Consider the following 18,902-nt stretch of genomic DNA (forward strand, 5'->3'; position numbering starts at 1 on the left):
AATACCTCCTGGACATAACACCTCCCAGCTTTGCACTGCCTGCTGTTCCCTCCAGCACACAGGCCATGGGACAGGACCCAGAACACTCCTTGCCTATGTGCCAGGAGCCCTCTCCTGAAGAATCAGATCTGCCTCTGGAACACAGAAGCCAGGAGAAGCAAAAAGAAGAGAGTATGTTTTCATTTTTTTCTGTTTTTCTTAGTAGTTATTGGAGTTTGAACTCAGAGCCTCTCACTGGGCAGGCAGGCCATCTACCACTTGGGCCACACCTCCTGACCAAGGGGAAGGAGACTTGAGTTGTCATAGGAACTAGAGGACATTCATGGTATTTAGTGACCAGGGACCAGGGACCAGGGAGGGGGACTCTGTGTGCCCTGCATAGTACAGACACCCCCTTACCATGAAGAGCTGTACCATGTACCCACAAAGGCATAGCAGCTCTCCCAAGAGCCTTTGCAGGGAAGGGACAAGTCTCACACGTCCCTTGGAATCTATGATTCTGGAAAGAAAAAATTCATCCAAACTCATAATCAAACATTGGAAAAGAAATACTTGCCTTGAAGTGACAGCTGGTGGCTTTGCTGCCTGGGAGACGTGGGGCTGCTGCTGTGGAGATAAGCAGTCCAGCCCCTGCGGGATCTGGAAGGTTCCTCCAGGCTCCAGCACCCTGTGACTCGGCAGTTGGAGATAATGATGGCTGACACATCTGTGGCAGGCGCGCCAGCATCTGCGGGCTGCAGACGCACCGGGCACCTCCCTGGATCTCCTCGGCGGCCATCCCGGAGGTTACAGATGAGGAAGGCTCAGCTCCAAGAGGCTCACGGCTGTGTTCAGAGTCACCCACAGCCGGCAAGGGGATGGGAAGACATGCGATCCGAGGCAGGACCCCATCTGCATTGCTCCAGGCTCCCCAAGGCCCGTGAGACCTCACGCTGGTCCCCGACTACCACACCCCCACCATGCTGGCTCTGCTTCATTCCTAACACAAGCCAAAGTCCCTACCATATCAGATCCTCTCCCACCTGCCCTCTGAGGTGTTTGCTCCTTCAGGTCTCAGACCAATATCACCACTTCCAGAAAGCCTTCCATGCTTAGCAGACCGGCCAGTAATTCTTGAAAGACCTTGGAGTTCTTCTTGGAAATCCTTGTCACTGCCGGGCAGTTTAATGAACATCTGTATCCACTATAATGTTCACTCCAAGGACACAAGCATTGTTCTGGCTCTACCACTTGCATCCCAGTGTAAATACAGTGTAGGACACACAGCAGCGGATGAATACAAGCTGCATTGATCTTGAATGAATGCATGCATGAATGAATGAATATAAAACCAAATCCTTTCCAGTGATCCAGGCTCTTAAGAACTATGCTGTAAGTGAACTTACAGGCTCCAATGGGAAACTGAGGTCTGGAAAAGGGTTTGCCCATGCTCACCCAGGAAGTCTGTAGCAGGACCAAGGCTTTTGACCATTCAGGCCTAAGTATCCCCACTCCTGCCAGCCCATGTGGGTAGCCTATCTCTGCACACGGCATGCTGGAACCACTGACCTGAGTTCCGTGGAAGGACAGGACCCAGCTGCTCTCCTCTCCGTGAACAGATGAGGGAGGATTCCCCAGCAGTTTCTGCAGGCCTCCTGCTGAGCACCAGGTGTGAGCATTTGGCCTTCCGGCCATCACAAATGGGCATACCTCTCTGCTGGGCACAGCACCCTGCCTGGCAGGAAAGGGCATTTTCTCAACTTGACTTCAGCTTATAGCACCCAAGCACAGCCTAGCTGGTGCTCTGGGGACTTCGGGGCTTCAAGAGGCCTCTACTGAATGCTTAACGGCCCTCCAGGAAGCAGAGCAAATCCACACACCCCTCTCCTTGGAATCTGGGGTAGTGCTTTCAAGGAGCAGGGAAGGGGAGGGCATGTGAGAGGGGGAGGAGTCAGACAAGAAGTGACAGGAGTCAGACAAGGCTGCGTTTAATCTGAGCTGACACTGATCCACTGGAGATGCTGACCAAGTTACTTAACCTCTCTGGGCCTTGATTTCCTCACCTGTAAACTGAGTTTAAGAAGTGGCCAGGCACTACTCAGGAGGCTGAGATTTGAGCATGGCAGTTCAAAGCCAACCTGGGCAGGAAAGTTTGTGAGACTCTTGCCTCAAATAAACTACTCAGAAAAATCCAGAAGTGGCACTGTGGCTCAAGTGGTAGAGGGCTAGCCTTGAGCACAAAAAGGCTCAGGGATGCACCCAGGACCTAGGTTCAAAACCCAGGACTCCCACTCCCCAAAAAAAAGAAAAAAGAAAAGAAAGCAGAAATGGATGGATACACCGGAGCTTGCTATAAGATGCTGTGAGTTCAGGTCTCAGGCTGGCCACCAGCACAATGAGGTCACTCGTAACGAGATGAGCCTTTGAGGTCCTTATGTCTGCTGACACTGGGAGAAGCCCCTGCATCTCCACCAAAGGACACTTCTCATGGAAACCAGCCTGGTCCTACCAGGACAGGAGCCTCATGAGGACGAGACTCTCTCCTGTCCTGCTTAGTTGACATCCTGTGCCCACAACAGTCCCTGGAAAATAATAGTGCTTAATCGTCATATACTGAATGAATGAATGAATGAATGAATGAGAGAATGAGAGAAAACAGTTGCAACTCCCAGTGGGCCTCTCATCCCAACTCTCACATTTTTGAGGCAGTAGAAACACAGTTCCCTCAGCTGTACTGAGAAGTAGGCCTCAGAGGCACACACAGGCCCATCCTGAGCCCCCAACACGGCATCTACAGGTGTTAGGTGTCCTATTCCTACCCACAGGCCCAGTGCCCTCCAACTGGGGCAGTGCCCAACAGCTGTGCTGGAGCCGTGGGGAGGGTCTGCCCATGGTGCTTGGACGTCTGGCCTCAGTTAAGGCCTGTGGGTATATCCTGGATGTGCAGGATGTAGCTGTGACAGTCTGGCCATGTGCAGTCCCACTGAGCCACAGTAGTTGTGGGTCCCCAGGAGGTGGTAGGTCATCCACAGCAGCAAACTGCCTCCCCGCCTGGTTCTTTGGTGCCCTCTAGTGGTGCTTTGGTGAATGATAATGACGCCATGTAAGTGCTCAGGTGTGGCTCCCCACCCCTGCCCCAGGTGCTGCTGTCACCCCAGGCCCAGCAGGATCCCAATGGGCCCAGCAGGAGGCTCGGTTGCTCCGCTTGCTTTGGGAATCAGTAGGAGAGTCGCTTGATGATGCTCCCATCCCCCAGCCTCGGAAGGACAGGAACTTCATGACTCCTGACTACCTCTAACCCCGGCCACTGTGACCAGCATCCTGGTCAGATTTGGGAGATTTATTTCTAAGTCAGTGCCTGTAAACGGGGTGGATACAGCGGCATCCACGCTGAGGACTGACTGCCAACTTGTCTGATCTTTACTGAGGCAGGTTGTTGAGGTAGGCAAGAGACTGAAAGGCTAGGTGTTTGAACTGGGATCTCAGGATTCAAGATGGAGTAGGTGAGGCAGGGAAGGTGGGGGAGGGAAGAGGTAACCAGACTGACAGTTTGACAACAGGAGAGAGAGAGCTCTGTCTGTCCTGACATTTTATGGAGGCTTCTCAATGGAGCAAGGATGCTAGGACTCTCCACAGGAAGACAGATCTGTTGACAGCAAGGAGGCAGACAGCTCAGCAGACCCTATCAGACCCAGGGTGGCTTTTGGAGGAATACCAGGGCAATATGGCCCCTCTCCTGGATCTTTCCACATAACTCCAAAGAGGCAGCTTAGGGAGCTGAAGTGGAAAGGTGGGCAGCAAGGGGTGGGAGGGGAAGGTTCAGCTTTAGTTAAAAAACTTTGTGGGGCTGGGGATGGAGGTTACAGAGCACTTGCCTAGAAAGCTCAAGACCTTGAGTTTGATTCACAGCATGAAGAAGAAGCAGGACAAGGAGAAAAGGAGAGGAGGAAAAGGAGAAGAAAAGAAAGAAAGAGAGAGAGAGAGAAAGAAAGGAGAGAGAAAGGAAAGGAAGAAGGAAGGAACATGAAGGAACAAAAGGAGAGAGGGAGGGAGGGATGGAGGGAGGGGAAGGACGGAAGTTAGGAAGAAGAGGAAGAAGAAAAATGGTGCAACTCTCCCACAAATAGTTGTGGTTCGTGTGTGTGTGTGTGTGTGTGTGTGTGTGTGTGTGTGTGTTTATTTACTCAAGGCTAACATTCTACCACTTAGAGCCATAACTCCACTTCTAGTTTTTTGTTGGTTAATTGGAGATAAGAGTCTCACTGACTTTCCTGCTTGGGCTGGATTTGAACCATAATCCTCAGACCTTAGCTTCTTCTTCTTCTTCTTCTCTCTCTCTCTCTCTCTCTCTCTCTCTCTCTCTCTCTCTCTCTCTCTCTCGGTCAGTCATGAGGGCTTAACTCTGGGCCTGGGTGCTGTCCCTCAGCATTTCAGCTCAAGGCTAGTGCTCTACCACTTGAGCCACAGTGCCACTTCTGGCTTTTTCTGTTTATGTGGTGCTGAGGAATTGAACCCAGGAACTCATGCATGAGAGGCAAGCACTCTACCACTGAGCCACCTTCCCAGCCCTGGCCTTAGCTTCTTGAGTAGCTAGGATTACAGGCAGGAGCCACTGGCACCTAGCCCCACAAATAATTTTTATCATACCAAACAATGGTGTACGATAGAACCAGTCTTTTCTCCCCCAAGCCTCTAAGAATCCCTCACAAGTAATTACTTTTCACTGTAAAACAACAGACACAATCATCATTAATGGGTTTGCTGCCCATGGCCCTACCACTGCATTCCTCTGTCTGCTGGGATAGGATACTCTCCTATCTCCTCTCTGTGGGAAGAGTACTTTACACAAAGACCTGCGACCTGCATCACGATTGGCTGCTTGCAATCAGCCAGGCACCTCTTGTCCAATCAGCTGCAACCTGGATGGGTCACATGATACATTATATTATATCGTGGCTGCTACCACTGTTTCTGCAATGCAGGTCTGCCTAGGAAGACTTGGTGGATATATTCCTTATTTCAACTACCCAAGTTAGCCCCAGAGACATTTGAAGATATGCACATTACTCAATCACTGTCTTTCAACAAACCTTATGGATGCCGGCTACGGGCCAGGGTTCATGCTAGGTCCTAGGGACACAGACCTGAGCCAGTCCTTGCCCTGAGCAGCTCTGGCTCAGGGCTGGTACAGTGGAGTTCAGGGTGGGATTGCACCAACTTACAGAGTGTGTGGCTGCTAGTTTGAGCTTAAGCCCCACACCAAGGGAACAAAGAGATGGCTCCAAAAGTTCCTGAGCTGGGTGCTGTCTGAGCGTGGGATGGTAAAGGGTCCAGTGATAAGGAAGGGCCTGGAGTGGCTGGCTCACCACTGATACATCTCCGTTTTCTCTTTGCACAGCCGGATCCAGCAGGCCGGGACATCTCCATTCGCCCATTGCTGGAACACTGTGAAAACACCCACATGACCATTTGGCTGGGCATTGTCTATGCCTACAAGGGACTCCTCATGGTAGGTGCCCAGCAGTAGAGATGGGAAAACTTCCCCCTCCTCTCTCTCTCTCTCTCTCTCTCTCTCTCTCTCTCTCTCTCTCTCTCTCTCTCTCCATAATCAGAACCCCTCAAGATTAAGCATTGATCCTCTGCCAGGCCTGACTCCTGCCATGTGTTAGCTCAGGTTGCACCCAACTCTAGAAGACAGGTATAGGTAATATTCCCATTTCCCTGATGAGGATACCGAGGCTCGGTGTCTCACCCAAGATTACTTGGATAGTAGGTAGCAGAATCCCTGGTCCTGAGTTCAAGCCCAGTACCAGCAAAAAAGAGAAAGAGAGAAAAAAAGACAGAAAGGGAAAGAGAATAAGAGAGGGAAGAAGAGAAGGAAGAAAGGAACACAACTAGGGAAAAGAATAGAGGAGAGAGAGACAGAGAGAGACAGAGAGAAAGAGAGAGAGAGGAACAACCCAACTACACAAAATCCCATCCATAGAGGCCATTTCCATCCACAGAAGGCCCTCAGGCCCTCATCCAAACAGAAACCTGTGACGGGTGTTAAAATGATTCCTATGTCTCAGACCCTGGCAGTGAGGCCAGGAAAGGTGACAGACCTGCCCAGTCACACAGCCAGTGGCTAGCAGAGGCCATCCAGATCCTCTGGCTCTGTGCTAGCCCCTGCCACTGCACAGCACTATGCTGCAAACACCCTATGGTAGAGGTCCTGGACCATTCATTCAGCTGTCCAATGCCCTGAGCTGTGGGCCTGGTACCAAAGTACAGAGGCGCCCCGGAGAGCTGTCCCCAGCAACCAGGCCAGGAATAGGCCCCTGAATCTGTAAAGATGCTTACCTCTCCCTCACCCTCATTCAACCCTACACCCCCTCCTCCCAGGCCACAGTGAAAGGGTCAATCTCACCTCTTCCATTGCTATAGGGAGATGGGTGGGTCAAGAGCAGAAATGCAAATGAGAACCCAGAGTGATAGCAGTTAAAGAGGAGGCAGTTTCCCTTCCTGTGAAACTACTCCAGCGGTCAGCCATGTAGGGCTGGAATAGCGCCCCCCCCACCCCCATACACACCCTCAGTGCAGCATCTACCTCATGATCCAAGAGCACTGCTGCAGCTCCACCCAGCTTCTAGGAAGTTGGAAAACAACAGCCCTTCCTTCAAAAGAGGCCTTCCAGCTCTGGTGCAATCATTTCTTCTTAAGGGGAAAGGCCCAGAACCCAGTCACATGCCCCTTAAGAACTTCAGGAAGGCAGAGAAGTCATCTTCATTTTGATTGGCTGTGTGCATTGGGGGAATAATAGAAGTTCTAGTCACAGCCAGGCCCTGGTGGTTCACGCCTGTAATCCTAGCTACTCAGGAGGCTGAGATCTGAGGATTGCAGTTCAAAGCCAGCCTAGAAGGGAAAGCTCACAAGACTTATCTACAATTAAATATCAAAAAAAACTGGGGATAGGGGAATGGTAGAGCTGTAGCCTTGAGCACAAAAACTGAAGGACAGCACCCAGACCCTGACTTTAATCCCCAGGACTGGGGGGTGGGGGGAAGAAATTAAGAAAGGGAGGGAGGAAGGGAGGGAGGGAGGGAGGGAAGAAAAAAGCTTAGTCACAAAATGTCTGCCTGCAAAATAGGACTGGACTGGAGACATGGTCCACTTTGCCACCATATTGCTATGTGGCCTTGGGAGGGATCTTTTTCTTCTCTGGGCTTCAGTGTTCTCTAGAGAGCGAGAGAGGGTGGTCAAGATAAAATATGGGGTTCCTTCCCTCTGTAGCCTGTGCAGGTGGGTTTAGGGGTGAAGGAGAGCCAGACAGTTGTCCTTCCCCCAGTCTGTACCTCCTTGGTGAAATGCAGCTCAGGAACACAGCGGGAGGCAGATGGTGCTGGAGAAGACCTGGCTGACAGACTAACAGAAAAGTCCTACACCCCACACCCCAGCCTCTCTCTTCCGCCTCTCTCCTCCTGCCTCATGGGCAGACAACCCTGTACCCAGCAGCTTTTTTTTTCTTTTTTTCTTGTGGTACCAGTCCTAGGGCTTGAACTCAGGGTTTAGTGGCTGTCCCTGTGCTCTTTTTTGCCCAAGTTTATTGCTCTAGCTCTTGAGCCACAGTGCCACTTCCAGATTTTTTTCTGTGATTAATTGGAGATAAGAATCTCATAGACTTTCTTGCCTGGGCTGGCTCTGAACCGCGATCCTCAGATCTCAGCCTCCTGAGTAGCTAGGATTACAGGCGTGAGCCACCGGCTCCCGGCAGCTTCTCAAGCAGGGAGTGTGTGCTGCCCCTTGGTAATGCGTGTCTCCCCTTTCTGTTCACCATTTCAGTTGTTCGGTTGTTTCTTAGCTTGGGAGACACGCAATGTCAGCATCCCCGCGCTCAATGACAGCAAGTACATAGGGATGAGCGTGTACAACGTGGGGATCATGTGCATCATTGGGGCCGCCGTCTCCTTCCTCACCCGGGACCAGCCCAACGTGCAGTTCTGCATTGTGGCCCTGGTTATCATCTTCTGCAGCACCATCACCCTGTGTCTGGTGTTTGTGCCAAAGGTACCCTGCCTCTGTCTTCCCACCCCACTGCACGTGATTGCTGGGCTTTCTCTGCTTCTGAAACATGCAGATGTATTTGTCCTTTTTTTTTTTTTTCTGTTACGGGAATGAAATGCCTGATGCTGGCTAAGGTTATCAAGGAAAAAGGTTTGTTTACTTGGTGGTTTCTGAGGATTGGAGGGGAGGGGGCTCTGGTGAGGGTCTTAAAGTCCTGTTGCCACACAGCAGGGGGTCATGTATGAGGAAAAGGAACAAAGGCAGGGAGCGGCTGGGTTCTCTCTTAGAATAACACTGCTACCCCCAAGAAAAGATCTACCTTAATCTCTGCCAAGCTGAGCCTCTGAATGACCCAACAGCCTCCCATCTCTTTAAGGACCCACCATCTCCTCCCTGCCACCCAGATTACCAGCACCTAAGCCCTGGGGCCACACTTAAGTTGTGGGTAAGCTGTACCAATGGACCGGCACGTGAGCAAAGATTGAGAAAAAAAGAGAGGAAGTCGGATGCACGCACTCACCACTTAATAAAACCCTCTGTGTGTGTTAAGATGTATATCACTGTTTGGCTTCTGTTTTCTAAAGCCCAGAAAGAAAGCTTTAAAGATGTGGCTGTCACCAGAGCACACCAGTTATTATCATTTGCTCTCACATTTTCTGTCCTTTCTCTTTTCCCACAGGCACAACCATCACTCACCCTTGTTGTCACTTGGCCCTTATTGGTGAACATTGCAGTTATTTATAGACTTTTTAAAAAATGACAACAGGAACATTTTCTACATAGCATTCCTGATGATAGGGCCCTGGAAATGGTATTATTGGGTTAAATAAGCTTACTGGGTTAAATAGCCATGCTTCGATTTTCCATTGATCCAAAGGGCTGACCTTCAGATCTCCTTGATATCGCCCTATCAAGCAACTAAGCAAGGAACTAATGAGAGAACCAGGGGACTTGGCTTCTTAGGACACCCTGCGGGGATGTCTCCTTTGTGGAGGCCTGGGTGGGTCTCAGGATAAAGAAGGATCAGGAAGGAGTTGTTGACTGACCAGGTGTGATGGCATCTCCACAGAGAAGATGAGAGGTCCCAGGGCCCCTTTGGGGAACACTCCTCCCCGCTCAGGAGCCAAGCTGAGCCCTGCCCACCATGCCCAGGCTGACCGCAGGACTTCTGCTACATATATTCTCCTTTCCTAGTTGTCCACTCCTGCCCAGGCTCCAGAACCATGGTCTCTACTTCTCAGCCCGCACCTGACCCTCCATCCCAGTTCTGATGTATCATGCTGTCACTTCAGCAGGTCTTCACTGGGCTCCTCAGTCCCCCCAGAACCAGGTCTCTGGACCCCAAGCCTCCCAGCATTTGCACCTGCCAGATTTTCCCCACAGACCTCCTTCCCCCTCCTTCCTTCCAGACCCTCCCAGAGCCCAGCCGGCCACACACCCAGGGGCAGTCTGATAACTGGTCCTTGTCCATCCCCATTTCACTTGAGACCAAGAGATTCTGGTGGCCAGAGGCTATATCTGGACCAGTACCTGCTCTGTCAGACCATGAGCCAGAGGTAGTTCTCAATGACATTGTGTTATATAAAAAACATCTTTGGCTAAAGCTAAAGTGCCAACAGGAGCTACCATAATCAAAGTGTAGGGCTTGAAGCTGCCAATAAGAAACTCCCTTTGCCAGGGACAACGCTAGTTACCCACCGGCCCCAAACTCAATAAGAGTTCACCAGCCATCATCACTCTCTTCTGTCCCAAGTCTTTACCGCTGTCCCCTCCAGGGCTCTCCACACGGAGCAGGGCCTGAGGGGGAACAGAGGCTGAGCAGGAGCTAGGCTCAAAGGCCCTGGTTGGGCCTCTGTGGGATGGGTGGGTTGCAGAGGGGCAGGAGACCACCTTCTCCTAGCCTGGAAGGATCTAAGCAGCCTGTCCAAGGTCATACCCAAGCCAGAGGCAGAGGCTGGCTTAGGCCCTGGGCCCTCAGCTCCCACAGTGCCCCCTTCCTGTGGCCCCTCTGCTGGCTACATGGAGGGAGGGGTGCAATGGAGAGAGGGACACGGCCCAGGCTCTCCGTGCCCACCCCTGTCTGTCCCCGCAGCTCATCACTCTGAGGACAAACCCAGATGCGGCCACGCAGAACAGGCGCTTCCAGTTCACCCACAACCAGAAGAAGGAAGACTCCAAAACATCCACCTCAGTCACCAGCGTGAACCAGGCTAGCACATCCCGCCTGGAGGGCCTGCAGTCAGAGAACCACCGCCTCCGGATGAAGATCACAGAGGTACGTCCAGCGGCCAGCAGCCGTCCGTGAGCCAGGACCATCCGTGCGCCTCCTTGTGCCTCCGTCGCCTTCCTACACTCCGGCTGTCCCTATAGCACTGGGAGCTGGGGCAGCATAAACCAGGCAGAAGCAGTTTATTAGGATGCTATCAACTTATGGCCTACCTGGCCTAGGCTTTTGGGGTCCAGCAGTCTCTGGCTCAGCTCAAAGCATCCTTAGAAAGGAATTTGGAGAGAGTCCCAGTGGCTCAGGCCACTCAGGAGGCTGAGATCTGAGAATCAGAGTTCAAAGCTAGCCAGGCAGGAAAAGCCATAAAACTCATCTCTCCAATGTAAACAACAAAAAGCCAGAAGTGAAGGTATGGCTCAAGAGCTAGAGTTCTAGCCCTGAATGAAAAAGCTAAAGGTACAGTGCCTGGGTCCTAAGTTCAAGCCCCAGTACCATTACACACACACACACACACACATGCACACACGCACGCACGCACGTGCGCGCGCGTGCAGTAGCAATCTCCTTCTGCCTCCCAGCTCCACAATACCATGGCAAATCCTCTTCTTGGCACTGAGGACTGGGCTGTGGGACAGGGCTGGGTGTGGGGCGGGGCAGGGCATTGACTGAGCTGGAAACTTGCCTTGTAGCTGGATAAAGATTTGGAGGAGGTCACCATGCAGCTGCAGGACACCCCTGAGAAGACCACCTACATCAAGCAGAACCACTACCAGGAGCTCAATGACATCCTCAACCTGGGCAACTTCACCGAGAGCACAGGTGAGAGACAGGCGGCGCGCACAGCAGCAGAGAGGAACCCAAACCCCAAAGAACCAGAAGAAACAACAACAACAAAATCACTTGTAAGATAATCCCAGAAAGGAGATGGTGTGTTTTAGGTTGATGCAAAGTAGAAAGCACAAGAGGAACTGTTCATAAATATAACTTCAAAGAAGCCTGTTTTCAAAAGGCAACAATCAGCATTAGTGTATATATATATATATATATATATATATATTTCTTTAAGTCAAACAATAAACTAAGCCAAGAAATACTTTAACTCAAACTGGGAGTAAGGGCACACACCTATAATCCCAGCACTCAGGAGGTGGAGGCAGGAAGATTGTTACTTCTAGGATAGCCTGGGTTACACAGCAAGACCCTGTCTCAAAATATATTTTTAGGCTGGGGGCGTGGCTCAAGTGGTAGGGCACCTGCTTGGCAAGCATAAACCTCAGGACCACAAGAAAATATATTTTTAACTCGGTCAATAAGCTTATGCCCTGGCCATATAAGAAGAAATTATATGTAATTATATACAGAATATATATAACTATAAACAAATGAATAAGACCAGCAACATAAAAGAGCATTCTAAAAAAAAAAAAAAAAGGTAATTCTTTCACATAGGAAAAGGGGCTCAATCTCATTCCTTGTTAAACAAAAGCCAACTAAGGCTGGGTGCTGAGGGCTCACACCTGTGATCCTAGCTACTCATGAAGCTACTCATGAGATCTAAGGATTGTGATTCAAAGCCAGCCTGGACAGGAAAGTCCATGAGACTCTTATCTCTAATTAACTACTCAGAAAAAGCTGGAAGTGGTGCTGTGACAGCTCAAGTGGTAGAGTGCTAACTTTGAGCAGAAAAAGCTTGGGGACAGTGCCCAGGCCCTGACTTCAAGCCGTAAGGAAGGAAGGAAGGAAGGAAGGAAGGAAGGAAGGAAAGGAAAGGAAAGGAAAGGAGAAGGTTAAATCTTCTCTGTTCCCCTGTTAGGACCAACAAGGATCAGAGATCACTCATTGCTGTTCTAACCCAGCAATGCCACAGCTGATGTTTATTTTTTATCTCATAGTCTGTGCTACTATAGCAAAATACTACAATCTGGCAGATTTATACAGAACAGAAATGGTTTTTTATAATTCTGGAGGACAAGAATCCCGGGGTCAGTGGGTGGGCTTGGTTTAGTTCAAGGTGTTGGTTTGATAATTGGAAAGGGCTTGTAAGCAGGTCACTGCATCCACTGTAGGAAGACACTGTCCTCACAAGGTGGAAGAGATGGAAGAGCTCAAGCCCGCTCTGTAGGCCTTTCGTAAGGGCCCTCATTACCTCAGCGAGAGCCCCATCCTCACGACTGTATCGCCTTTACGAGTTCTGCCTCTTGGGCTGGGAAGGTGGCTCAGTGGTAGAGCGCTTGCCTTGCATGCCTGAGGCCCTGGGTTCGATTCCTCAGCACCACATAAGCAAAAAGAAAAAAAAATACCGGAAGTGGCGCTGTGGCTCAAGTGGTGGGATAGCGCCCAGGCCCAGAGTTCAGACCCCACGACCGGACCAAAAAAAAAAGAGTTCTGCCTCTTGCACAGCACCAGTGGTTCAGGCTTGTCATTTTCCCCATTTGGAAGCCGAGAATGGGAGGATCATGGTTTGAGCCCAGCCCAGGCAGAAAAGTTTGCAAGACCTCTTCTAACTCCTAGCTAGAAGCAGTGGCACACACAAGTCATACTGCGCCAAATGAGAGGCTAAGATTGGGAGGATTGCAGGCAGAAAATCTCAACTGAGGAAAGCTGGGAATAGTAGCATACTCCTATCATCCCAGCAACTGTAGAAAGCCTGCAATGGAGGATTGCAGTCCAAGTACATAACCAGTTCTAAGCAGGAGGTGTGGTTCGGCAGTAGAGCACCTAAGCAAGAGCAAGGCCTTGAGTTTAAACGCCATTCTGCAAAATAATAATAGGTTAGTTTCCCCCTCCCTTCCCTCTTCCTTTCCTCCTCCTTCTCCCTTCCCCTCCTTTCTCTCTCATGCCAGTCCTAGGGCTTGAACTCAGGGCCTGGGTGCTGTCCCTGAGGTTTGTTTGCTCAAGGCTAGTGCTCGACCAATTGAGCTATAGCTTCACTTCCTGCTTTTTGGTGGTTAATTGGAGATAAGAGTCTTGTGGAGCCAGGTGCTAGTGGCTTATACCTGTAATCCTTAGCTATTCAGGAGGCTGAGCTCTGAGGATCCTAGTTCAAAGCCAGCCTGGGCAGGAAAGTCTGTGAGACTCTTATCTCCAATTAACTACCAAAAAACTGGAAGTAGAGCTGTGGCTCAAAGTGGTAGAGCACTAGCCTCAAGCAAAAGAGCTCAGAAATAGTTCAAGCCCCACAACTGCCATAAACAAAAAAAAAGTCTCATGGACTTTCCTGCCTGGACTGGCTTTGAACTATGATCCTCAGATCTCAGCCTCCTGAGCACAAGCACAAGCCACCAGGGCCTGGCAAGTTCCATTTCTTAATTCATGCTAGCCATTAGGTTTCAATACCTGGCTAATGGGTACACTGGTGCATGCCTGTAGTCTCAGCTACCCTGGAGACAGAGTCAGAAAGATCATTTAAGCCCAAGACTTCAGAGCCAGCCTGAAGAACATAGTAAGACACATCTAATAATAAAAGGACCTTAGACACATGAATTTGGGTAGACACATTCAGACCAAACCCTAGAATGTTGGAGTGGGTGTGGTCTGTCTACAAAGTCACCATGAATAATGAATTCATGAATACTGAATCACGGAAAACGCAGAGGGTCCTGCAAGCTCCTAGCAGGTTGGCATTCTTGTCAGCCAAACTTCAGTTGTTTCTGCTTCTGGGTAGAGACACTCTAAGTCTGTAGTGTTGGTTTGCCACTATTGAACCTACAGCCCTCGGGCCTTTGGCCCATCTGTGGCCCATGCTGCTGTGCCTCCGGTGGTGTCTCCATACACGCAGCACAGCCTCCCTCCACACTATAGATGGGGGCTGTTTAGCACGGCAAAATCAACCACAGGAAGAACCAAAATGTGAAAGACATGTCACTAAATAAACCACACACACACACACACACACACACCGTATTTATAGCATGAGAGCTAAGGAAAAGGAGGAGTGTCACCTCCGCTGGGAATCCAGGCAGCAGGCAACTCCAAATCTTTCACCTATGACAGCCAGGCATAGCACAGCAACGCATGCCTGTGACCCCAGCACTCACAAAGGCTGAGGCAGATGACCTGTGAGTTTAAGGCCAGCTTGGGCTACCTTAACCAGATTGTCTCAAAGGAAAAAGGGGGGCGGGGCAAGCTGAGCATCAGCGGTTCATGTGTGTAACTACAGAATCTATGACTAACAAGGATCCAGAGTCTCTCAAGGTGGCAAAATAACACAGTCACCCCCGCAGTGAGATCAAACCAAGCACCTCTCCTCTCCTGACCACATCCATCCAGCTTGCTCGGGGAGAGAGGGACCATACTTCTTTGATCTTCCCCCATGGGATCGAGGATTTTGATCCCATTGTTTGTGGCTGTATAGTATTCCTTTGAATCGCTGAGCAAGGATGTAATCCTAGCTACTCAGGAGGTTGAGATCTGAGGATCGAGGTTCAAAGCCAGCCCAAGCAGGAAAATCCGTGAGACTCTTATCTCCAATAAACTACTCAGAAAAAGCCAGAAGTGGCACTATGGCTCAAAGTGATTAGAGCACTAGCCCTGAGAAAAAGAATCTCAGGGACAGCACCCAAGCCCTGAGTTCAACCCCAAGACTGGCACCTAAAAACATTTAAAAACAAAAATAAAAGAGTTCCCTTTGAACAGAGGCCCCAGAACACATGTCACTAATCCATAATTACAGAACAAACTTGGATTTGTTCCCACACTTAGCTGTTTGTCATGGTGCTGAGTGGAACATTTTGTATGTATCTTGGCACCTATTCTTGATTATTTCCTTAGGAAATATTATTTCCTTAGAAGTAGAAATTCTGGACAAAAGATAAGCCCTTTTAGCAGGGATGGTGCTGTATGCCTGTAATCCAGAGCCTAGGGAAGACAAGTTGGAGGTTAACCTAGGCAATTTTCAACAACCTATTTGAAATTTTAAAGAAAGAATGAAGGCTATACAGGGCCATGTGCATGTATCCACAGACATGACAGCGAAAGTATGGTACACACAGAGGAGGGTTCTAGTGATGTAACTCTGAACAACTAACTTACAGTTTAACAAAATGTATGCCAGGAAGCTGGAACCTGTGTTGTAGGGGGGAGGCCAAGGGGAGGGAGCAGGTGGGTGGAGAGAGGAAGGCTGGGAGAGTTCAGTCATAATATTCAACATACATATGTGAAAATGGAACCCGGTAGCTTGAGGGGCTGGGTGGGGTTGGGAGAGTTGGGGGAGAAGGAAGATGAGGTAGAATTGATCAAGATGCATAGTACTCACAAACTGACATGTTGAATTGGAATCTTTGGTGCTGCTACTTAAAGACAATATAAAATAGGGGCCGGGAATGTGGCTTAGTGGTAGAGATCTTGCCTAGCATTCATGAAGCCCTGGGTTCGATTCCTCAGTACCACATAAACAGAAAAGGCCAGAAGTGGCGCTGTGACTCAAGTGGTAGAACACTAACCTTGAGCAAAAGAAGCTCAGGGACAGTGCCCATGCCCTGAGTTCAAGCCCCAGGACTGGCAAATAATAATAATATATATAATAAAAATAAAATTAGCCAGGTGCCAGTGACTCATGCCTAGCTACTCAGTAATCCTAGCTACTCAGGTTGAGAGCTGAGGATCACAATTTGAAGCCAGCCTGGCCAGGAAAGTCTGTGAGACTCTTATCTCCAATTAACTACAAAAAAAAAAAAGGAAGAAAGAAAGAAAGGAAGGAAGGAAGAAAGAAAGAAAGAGAAAGAGAGAAGGAAGGAAAGAAGGAAGGAAGAAAGAAAGGAAGGAAGGAAGAAAGGCTAGAAGTGGATTTGTGACTCAAGTGGTAGAGCACTAGCCTTGAGCACAAAAGCTCAGGGACCATGCCCAGGCCCTGAGTTCAAGCCCAAGGACCAGCACCAAAATAAATAAATAAATTAATTAATTAATTAAAAATAAAGTTCATTTAATTTAAGAAAATTAAAAAGGTTGGGGTTGTAGTTCAGTGACAGAACACTTGCTTAGCATGTGTGAGCCTCCGTTCAATCCTTAGTACCTCAAAATAAAAAAGCCATTTTATGGTGGTAGTTCATATTAATAGCATTCCCTACAATGTCAGAAACCCCACTGACATTTTACTGGGGGAGGGGTGTGTGTGTGTGTGTGTGTGTGCACATGTACACACACACACACATACAGAGGTGCGCATGTAAGTCCTGGGACTTGGACTCAAAGCCAAGTTCAAGGCTACCACTCTGAGCCACAGATCCACTTCTAGCATTTTGATGGTTAATTGTAGATAAGAGTCTCATGGATTTTCCTGTCTAGGCTGGCTTTGAACCAAGATCTTCCAATTTTAACCTCCTAACTAGCTAGGATTACCAGCATGAGCCACCAGCATCTAGCTACTATTCTTTTTAACCTTTGATAATCTGATAATTTTATCAAAAAATATCCCACAAGGACTTTTTTCCCTTTGTCCTTATATCATATGAACCAGTACAAGGGGCTTCAATGTTGTCAGCTATGCTAGCTACGTTATCGATCAGATGGGTTTCCCATCCATTCTTAGCAAGAAGATGTGGGACAAGCCACCACTCCCTCAGAATGCCGCTCCCAGCTTCTCTGGGATGGAGGCTTTGAAGTATCCTCTGTCCCATGAACAAGGGCTGAGGGATGGCTTTCTCATCTTTGGGCAGCATCCTGAAGGTTGCATTGTTGATTTTTAAAAGCTCAGTTAATAATGTGTGATATTGTTGCCTTACAATCAGATGGAGGAAAGGGCATTCTGAAAAATCACCTCGATCAGAATCCTCAGCTACAGTGGAACACAGCAGAACCTGCCCGGACATGCAAAGACCCCATTGAAGACATAAACTCCCCAGAACAGTAAGTACCTATGACCTCCTTGCGAATTATTACCTGAGAGCCTGTCACCCCTGAAAACCTGTGATGTGCCCCCCACTTTACAATCATTATTTTATTACCCATGCAGCCCTCCCATTCTTCTTAAGGTGAAAAAAACTAATATTCAAAAATACTAATAACCAGGCTTAGTGGCTCACGCTGTCATCCTGGCTACTCAGGAGGCTGAGATCTGAGGATCATGGCTCAAAGCCAGCCCAGGCAGAAAACTCAGTTAGACACTTATCTCCAATTAACCACCAGAAAACCAGAAGTGGCTCTGTGGCTCAGGTGGTAGAGTGCTTGCCTTGAACTGAAGAGCTCAGGGACAGCACCCAGGTCTAGAGTTCAAGCCCCATGACCAACAGAAAAAAAAAATTAACCACCCAGTTGCTGAATGCAAGAGATAAGATTTGAACTTGGATCTGGCCAACATCAGATCCCATGTTCTCATGTGGCTCTTGCTTGTTAATCCTAGCTATTCCAGAGGCTGGGATCTGAGGATCACAGTTTGAAGCCAGCCCAAGCAGACATATCAAGAGATTAGCCCCAACTAAGTAGGAAAAAGCCAAAAGTGGAAGTATGGTTCAAGTAGTAGAGCATCAGCCTTGAACAAAACAAGCCAAGCAAGAGTCCAAGGCTCCGAGTTTAAGCCACAGTATGGGTATTAAAAAAAATAATTACAATAATAATTGGCCTAGCACTGGTGACACCTGTAATCCTAGCTATTTAGGAGGCTGAGATCTAAGGATCACGGTCAAAGCCAGCTCAGGTAGGAAAGTCTCTAAGACTCTTAATGCCAATTAACCACCAGGAAACCAGAAGTGGCACTGTGGCTCATGGTGGTAGAGTGCTATCCTTGAGAGAAAGAGCTCAGGGACAATGCCCAGGCCCTGAGTTCAAGCCCCATGACCAGCAACAACAATAATAAATTCCTGCTGGATGACTCAATGGTCACATGATTGGACTGACAGATCTTGGATTCCGAGACAATCAAACTCCTTAGACTCAACTTTTTGAGCCTCAGTGGGCACAGGGAAATTTTGGGGAGCTCTCCCTCACTCACTCAGCCCTCTCTCCCTGCAGCATCCAGCGCCGGCTGTCCCTCCAGCTCCCCATCCTCCACCACGCCTACCTCCCATCCATCGGAGGTGTGGATGCCAGCTGCGTCAGCCCCTGTGTCAGCCCCACCGCCAGCCCCCGCCACAGACACGTGCCACCCTCCTTCCGAGTCATGGTCTCAGGCCTGTAAGAGGGTGAGAGGCCTGGGCCGGGGCCTCCCGGGTGACCGCACCACGCCGGGCACAGGCGTCTGCTATAGGCACCCTGTCAGCTCTGGCCGCAGAGAAGCTGGGCACCGTGGCTGCCTCCTGTGGACTGCTCGGCTGGCACTTGTGTGGACAGGACAGGGGGACGTGGCACCTGACCGCGAGCCTTATTTGTGAAGTTCTTATTCTTTCACAAAGAAGAGGAATGAAAATGACTTCTTTCTTAAATAATGTCTGCAATCAAGGAAGAGCTATGATGTTTGAAACTTGCACACACACACGCACACACACACACACACACACACACACATCACACACGCAAAATAGTAACAATGATAATAAATCTAGACAAGGAGACAGGCCTGGAGTGCCAGCCAGACTCACCAAGAGCGCAGCCCTGAGCCTCGGGGAAGAGGCCCGGGCTCTGAGAATCCGCCTGGGGTAAACAGGGCTACCAGGTGCCCAGCAGCCAACCCAGCCCGCCCTCACCTCCCTGGCACAGAGAGTCCTGGAGAAGGGCACACGGGCAC

General features: G+C 49.5%; 1 protein-coding gene across 1 annotated transcript in view; it reads left to right on the forward strand.

Annotated features, from left to right (window-relative positions):
• Gabbr2 (gamma-aminobutyric acid (GABA) B receptor, 2) overlaps nt 1-18,644 on the forward strand; it is a 352,730-nt gene extending 334,086 nt beyond the window's left edge. Inside the window, exons 17-22 of the mRNA XM_013023244.1 lie at nt 5,378-5,488; nt 7,801-8,025; nt 10,115-10,297; nt 10,936-11,065; nt 16,972-17,089; nt 18,191-18,644. Coding sequence (XP_012878698.1) covers nt 5,378-5,488; nt 7,801-8,025; nt 10,115-10,297; nt 10,936-11,065; nt 16,972-17,089; nt 18,191-18,356 — 933 coding nt within the window. The 3' untranslated portion in view covers nt 18,357-18,644. The remainder of the gene's footprint in view (nt 1-5,377; nt 5,489-7,800; nt 8,026-10,114; nt 10,298-10,935; nt 11,066-16,971; nt 17,090-18,190) is intronic.
• Nucleotides 18,645-18,902: the final 258 nt, after the last annotated feature.

The sequence above is a fragment of the Dipodomys ordii genome, unplaced genomic scaffold (genome assembly GCF_000151885.1).
Source record: "Dipodomys ordii isolate 6190 unplaced genomic scaffold, Dord_2.0 Scaffold67, whole genome shotgun sequence".
In the NCBI taxonomy this organism is placed as follows: domain Eukaryota; kingdom Metazoa; phylum Chordata; class Mammalia; order Rodentia; family Heteromyidae; genus Dipodomys; species Dipodomys ordii.